The 6,996-nt window shown below is 53.8% G+C and overlaps 1 protein-coding gene across 1 annotated transcript; it reads left to right on the top strand.

Moving 5' to 3' along the window:
- Nucleotides 1-222: 222 nt before the first annotated feature.
- On the top strand, nt 223-4,205 carry LOC308175626 (WAS/WASL-interacting protein family member 1-like; the record flags this gene model as incomplete). The annotated part of the gene is given in 8 exon segments (XM_080551257.1): nt 223-352; nt 609-743; nt 933-1,597; nt 1,600-1,705; nt 1,708-1,746; nt 2,457-2,663; nt 2,981-3,094; nt 4,153-4,205. Coding segments are annotated over 8 exon segments (1,449 nt in total), but the record flags the coding sequence as incomplete, so codon positions are not given.
- Nucleotides 4,206-6,996: the final 2,791 nt, after the last annotated feature.

Genomic DNA, 6,996 nt, shown 5'->3' with positions numbered 1-6,996 from the left:
CATGAATGATGCTGCAGTGAGGCGGGGCAGGGAGGCAGGGAGGCAGCCAGCCTGTGGCCCTGCTGAGGTGTTAGAGATCTCTGATAGCGGCCTGATACTGACTAACAACATGATGTTCATGCTGAGAGGAATCATGGCGTTGTCATGGGGACGGGTGTTGACCTGGCTCCACAGTGACCCCTGGTGGTGACAGCAGGTACTGTGTTTCCCTGGTTGTTGCAGGCGAACGTCGAGAAGCCCAGCCTGAACAGGAACCAGCAGCAGGGCCGGAACGCTCTGCTGACCGACATCTCCAAGGGCTCCCGGCTGAAGAAGACCGCCACCAACGACCGCAGCCAGCCTCAACTAGACAGTACGTACACACACACACACACACACACACACACACTCCTCAGTTGTTTATACCTTACAGTGCACAGGAGGTTCTTAGAATGTCTGATGTGTTCTAGAATGTTCAGTATGTTCTAGAATGTTCAGTATGTTCTAGAATGTTTGGTATGTTCTAGAACACACACAGAAGGCACGAGGAACCTCCAGGCTTTCTGCCTCTCAGGATCACAGCTGACATGCGCCATTGTTGAGGTTACCTTTGTGTCCCTGTTTCACAGAGCCAAAGGGAGGAGGTGGAGGAGGAGGAGGAGGAGGAGGAGGAGGAGGTGGAGGAGGAGGAGGAGGAGGGATGGGAGGACTTTTCCAGGGAGGAATGCCAAAGCTGAAGTCAGCAGGGAGCAGAGAAGGAAATGGTGAGATGATGATGATGATGATGATGATGATGATGATGGTGATGATGGTGATGATGATGATGGTGATGATGGTGATGGTGATGGTGATGATGAAGATGAAGATGGTGGTGATGGTGATGATGATGACTCTCCTCTCCTTTCCTTTCCCCTCTCCTCCCCTCCTCTCTCCTTCCCCTCCTCTCCTCTCAGACACAGGCAGTAACAGACCTCCTCTACTGCCCCCTGGTGCTCGATCATCAGGTCCCAGGCCCTTCGGTGGTGGTGGTGGAGGTGGTGGTGGGGGGGGCTTCCCCCCACCCCCTCGTTTCCCCGGGGCCCCCTCTGTCCCCCGCAGCGCCGCCCCCGACCTCCCCCGGACCCGGGGCCCCCCACGCCCCGAGACCCCCGGCGGCCCCCCCCCCCCGGTCCCCAACAGCCCCCGGCCCAACCAGGGCTTCCAGGGGGGGGGCCGCGGCCCCCCGCCCCTCCCCGGAGGGCACCGCCCCCCCCCCAGCAACACCCCGGCCCCCCCACCCCCCAGGCACGCCGGGGGCCTACCCCCCCCACCCCCCCCGGCCGTATCGGTCCCCTCTGGGCCTAAACCCTCCTTCCCCGCCCCCCCTGTCCCCGGGGGTGGCCGCCCCCCCCTGCCCCCCGCCCCTGGTAGGCCCTCGGACGACCGCCCCCCCCCGCCCCCCTCCCTGGGGGTCCACAGACCCTCCCTGCCCAGGGACGGGCCCATCCCCCCCCCCACCCCGGCGTTCAACAGCAAGCCCCCCCTCTCCTCCTCCTCCCGCCCCCCCGTCGGCGGGGCGCCCCCCCTCCCCCCAGGCAGACCCGGGCCCCCCTCCCTGCCCCCCGCGCCCGCCGGGGAGGGGGGGACGACCACACCCCCCGGCTGCCCCAGAGGAACATGTCGCTCAGCAGCCACCCGCCGGCGCCCCCCCCTGGACGCCAGGGGCCGCTGCCCCCCCCTCCCAACGAACGCCCCCCCCGCTGGGCAGGAACCCCTCCGGACGCACAGGTACAGACAGAGGCTACGCTAATGTTAGCATAGCATACACTGACACTAGCATTAGCATAGAATAGATACTAGTGTTAGCATAGCATACACAGACACTACCATAGCTCAGATAGTAGCGTTAGCTTGGCATACACTGACACTAGCGTTAGCATAGCACAGACGCTGACACTAGCGTTAGCATAGCACAGACACTAGTGTTAGCATAGCACAGACATTAGCATAGCACAGACACTAGCATTAGCATAGCACAGACACTAGCGTTAGCATAGCACAGACACTAGTGTTAGCATTTCTGCTCCACCAGCCTCCCCTGATGGTGAGTGACTAGACCAGGACTGTGTTTAATGTAAGGCACGGCTGTGCAGCACAGTTCATTCAACAGGGGCAATTCAAAGTGCTTTACATACAGCATTAAAAACATACAGAAAAAGGAGGATAGTAAGATTATTTTTTTTTACAAGAATAGATACATATCTATAGAAAATAAATAGATACACATTTAACAACATAATAAGACAATGAATAAACAGATATAGATAAAAGTGTTATTACCGCAGCTGTATTCAAGCACTGCTCTTCCTGATACGGTGTGAGAGACCTCAGGTACTGGTCTGTGACACATAACTATAATGTACCCTCCCCTCTATCTCCCCTCCCCTCTATCTCCCCTCCCCTCTCCCTCCCCCCTCCCTCCCCCCTCCCCTCCCCAGGCCCCCTCCCTCCCCCTCCCCCCTCAGGTCGTAGTGGAGGCAGTGTGAGGTCATCCCCGGTCCCCTCCCTGCCCAGCAGACCAGGACCAGACTCCCAGAGGGGGGGTCGGCCCCCCTTCCCCCCAGACCGCCCTGGCTCAGGGGCCCCCCTCCCTCCGCCCCCCCCCATGGGCAACGGGTTCCAGAACTCCCATCACCAGCACATAGGTGAGTGGGCGGGGCTGGGCTGGCCTGTCCTGGAGATGTTGTCATAGCGATAGGAGTTCTAAAACACATAGATCAGGGAGCAGTTGATGGACCCTGGCTGCGTTCGTAAATTCGCTCTGATAGCACCGGAGCACACACTCGGTTCGACATCATGAAGGTTTGATAGGACAAGAGGTGTTCCATGAGTGCTGATCAGATTCCAGAGCGAATTTTTCGAACGCAGCCAATGTCAGCATCTCTGTTCTATTCAGTTAAGATAAGGATTATACAGTGACCACACTAATGTGTGTGTGTGTGTGTGTGTGTGTGTGTGTCAGATGAGTGGGAGGCCAAGTTCACGTTCCACGCCGTGTCAGAGCTGCCCCCCCCGGACCCCTACGTCCCCTCCCAGAAGACCTACCCCAGCAAGATGGGAAAGAGCGACGGGCGCGGTGAGCATGACAAGATGATGATGATGATGATAATAATAATAATAATAATAACAACAACATTTATTTGTATATCGCTTTTCCTGCAAACGTTGCAGCTCAAAGTGCTCCAATCATGATATAATCTTAATTTAATTATTTTGTAACTTAAATGTAATATTAAAAGGATGGGTTTTTATAATCTTAATTTAATTATTTAGTCATTTAAAGGCAATATTAAAAAGATGGGTTTTTAGTCTTGACTTGAACATAATGTGCTGAGGTTGCATCCCTAATGTAAACTGGCAGTGAGACACAATCTGGAGCATAAAATGAGAATGCAGCCTCACCAAATCTCTTCTCTTGTACAGAAAACCAGAGTCAGAAGACCTGAGAGCTCTATAGGGCTGATATGCTAGCAGAAGACCTGAGAGCTCTATTGGGCTGATATGCTAGCAAAAGACCTGAGAGCTCTATTGGGCTGATATGCTAGCAGAAGACCCGAGAGCTCTATTGGGCTGATATGCTAACAGAAGACCTGAGAGCTCTATTGGGCTGATATGCTAGCAAAAGACCTGAGAGCTCTATTGGGCTGATATGCTAGCAGAAGACCTGAGAGCTCTATTGGGCTGATATGCTAGCAAAAGACCTGAGAGCTCTATTGGGCTGATATGCTAGCAGAAGACCCGAGAGCTCTATTGGGCTGATATGCTAGCAGAAGACCTGAGAGCTCTATTGGGCTGATATGCTAGCAGAAGACCTGAGAGCTCTATTGGGCTGATATGCTACCAGAAGAACATATTCTGGTGCTGTGCAAGTGAGCGTTTTAAGATGGCTACCCTCCTCCTCTCAGTCCCCCTCTGCTTCTCTATCCCAGGGGAGGCTGGAGGAGGTAGACATCGGAGCACAGGGGCTCATTGTAACGCATGGAACACAATGAGTGATTTCGGGGGCCTTTCCCTCTTCCTTACTCTGTTCGATGCCTTACAATGAGCCCCGTTCTCCCATGTCTACCTCTGCCAGCCTCCCTTGGTCCCTGGGACGTGCCTGACTTCTTCTTCTTCTGTGTGTTTGGTTGTCAGGCTCTGGTAAGAAGGAGAGAGGAGCCCCACCGCTGCCCCCTATCCCCCGGTGAAGGAATGACACCCTGCTGGGAGGTCCCCCTCGCTCGCTCACAGCACCTGGATGTCTCTCTCTGTCTCTCTCTCTCTCTCTGTCTCTCTCTGTCTCTCTCTCTCTCTGTCTCTCTCTCTCTCTGTCTCTCTCTGTCTCTCTCTCTGTCTCCCTCTTTCTCTTTCTCTCTCTCCCTCTCTGTCTTTCTCTCTCTCTCTGTCTCTGTCTCTCTCTCTCTCTCTCTCTCTCTTTGGCTGTGTTCGTAAATTCGCTCTGAGAGCGCCGGAACGCACACTGGGTTCAACGTCATAGAGCGACCAAGTCATTTGATTGGACAAGAGGCATTCCATGAGTGCAGATTTCCAGAGTGTAATTTACGAACGCACCCAACGTCTCTCTCTTTCTTTCTTTCTTACGTTCTCTCCGTCTCTGGGGAGGGCATATACAGGCCATATCTGATACACATGTCCGTGTCTCTATGTCTGCACCAGCAGCCTCCCGCCAGCAGGGGCAGTAGTGGTGCGTGTTAGACGTTGGTTGGTTGGTTATGCTACACGGTGCCGCTGTGTGTGTGTGTGTGTGTGTGTGTGTGTGTGTGTGTGTGTGTGTGTGTTATATGTGTGTGTGTGTGTGTGTGTGTGTGTCTGCGCTTCAGCCAAACTATAGGAGTTAGCATGTTAGCATGTTCATAACCATTGAAGGGTACTTTTGTCATATTATTGTTTTTCTGTTCATTTTGTCTCTGTGGTCTTTCTCGTCCCAGTAACGACGTATGCCGTTGTCATGACAACAGCTATGTCACGTCTCTCTGAGGACTCTGATGAAGGGTGTTAAAGATTTTGTATTTTTTTGACTATGCAGTATTATTATTACAGCAGCCAATCATGAAGTGTACTTTGATGATGTCACAGTGTTGTTTCACAGCCACTTAGCGGAGCGACAATCACAGCCAGCCAGACCAAAGCAATAGAGCATCCAGACCAAAGCAATAGAGCATCCAGACCAAAGCAATAAAGCAGCCAGACCAAAGCAATAAAGCAGCCAGACCAAAGCAATAGAGCATCCAGACCACAGCAATAGAGCAACGATCCTCAATTGTCAAATCCTTTGGCTGAGCATGATGCAGTACCGTGACTCTCCAGCGGGGGCAGGGGTGAGGACCGCTGCAGCTGAGCAGCACATTAATAAGATGTTATTGAAGATGAAGAAGTGTCAGTATGAGTTAGCCAGTGTTTCTGCCTGAGCCCTGTACTGGGTGTGTGTGTCTGAGGGTCACAGGCGGCCATGTTTGAAGCCTTGGTCAGGTGACTTGGTCAGGTGACCTCCCTGTTCTATGAAGATTGTATTTATATGACGAGAGAAATGGGTGCGTGTAACCATGACAACCAGGGGCCCAGTACAGTTTAGTACAGTCCAGTACAGCCTAGTTCAGCCCAGTACAGACCAGTACAGTTCAGTACAGCCCAGTACAGCCCAGTTTAGTAGTGTGATTAGGGTGTCAGTTCAGCTCAGGTGACACAACAACGATGTTCCTCACGGAGGAAGTTCTCTTTGGTCAACGGCCCCTCACCTTCCCCCTCCACCCTGCCCCCGCCTCACCCTCACCTCCCCCTCCGCTCTCACCTTCCCCCCCGTCCCTCCACCCTCACCCCTCCCTCACCTCCCCATCCGCCCTCACCTTTCCACCCTCACCCCTCCCTCCACCCTCACTCACCCCTCCCTCCACCCTCACCTTTCCACCCTCACCCCTCCCTCCACCCTCACTCACCCCTCCCTCCACCCTCACCTTTCCACCCTCACCCCTCCCTCCCTCACCCCTCCCTCCACCTGCCCCCGCCTCACCCCTCCCTCCGCTCTCACCTTCCCCCCCCCTCACCCCTCCCTCCACCCTCACCCCTCCCTCCACCCTCACCTCCCCCTCCACCCTCACCTTTCCACCCTCACCCCTCCCTCCCTCCACCCTCACCCCTCCCTCCACCCTCACTCACCCCTCCCTCCACCTGCCCCCGCCTCACCCTCACCTCCCTCCTCTCCTCTCACCTTCCCCCCCCTCCCTCCACCCTCCCTCACCCCTCCCTCCACCCTCACCTCCCCCTCCACCCTCACCTTTCCACCCCCCCCCCCCCCTTCCCCCTCTGACAGCTTCAACGGTACTTCAGAGTGTTTTCTTCATAGTTGCACTTTTCTGTCAAGGGAACCCTGTTTGTTTTGTTTTGTTGTTGTTGTTGTTGTTGTTTTTATAGATAAAATGTTTTAAGTTGTGTTTGTTTTGCCTGTTTCTTTGTATTGCCACACGATGCCTTTCATTGTCAGATGAAATTGGATTTTCTAAATAAAGCGAAAAATAATAAAGTTTAAATTGAGAAGCAAAAAACCCCTGACTGAGATTTATTGGCTCTTGCTTTGTGCCTCTTTAAGGATGCAGAGGGCTTGGATACTTAACCAACCTCACTTTGGACACAGAGGTCAGCACACATATCTGATTCAATTTAAAGTAACAGACTTTGGGGATAGTTCCGTCTACCCATGAGCAGAACCGGGATATCAGAATGAGTTGTCAGTCTGAAGCTATTGCATAATTACCATCTATCGATTAGCAGGATGCCTAGTTGTTTTGCTATGCATCGAGCCCCAATCAATCGATCTATCGACTACTTTAATTGACAGATCGATCTCACGCGACTCAAGGCAGCACAAATCTAATGAACAGCACGTGAACCCCCCGTGACAACGTCAGCGAGCTGCCGCCCTCCTAACCAATCACGGCTAAGGGACGGCCGCTCTCCTAACCAATCACAGCCCAAGGACGTCCT

The sequence above is a fragment of the Nansenia antarctica genome, assembly GCF_963989245.1.
Source record: "Nansenia antarctica genome assembly, contig: SCAFFOLD_1169, whole genome shotgun sequence".
NCBI lineage: Eukaryota > Metazoa > Chordata > Actinopteri > Argentiniformes > Microstomatidae > Nansenia > Nansenia antarctica.
The sequence above is the reverse complement of the archived record's forward strand: the minus strand, read 5'-3'. Positions and strand labels throughout refer to the sequence as shown.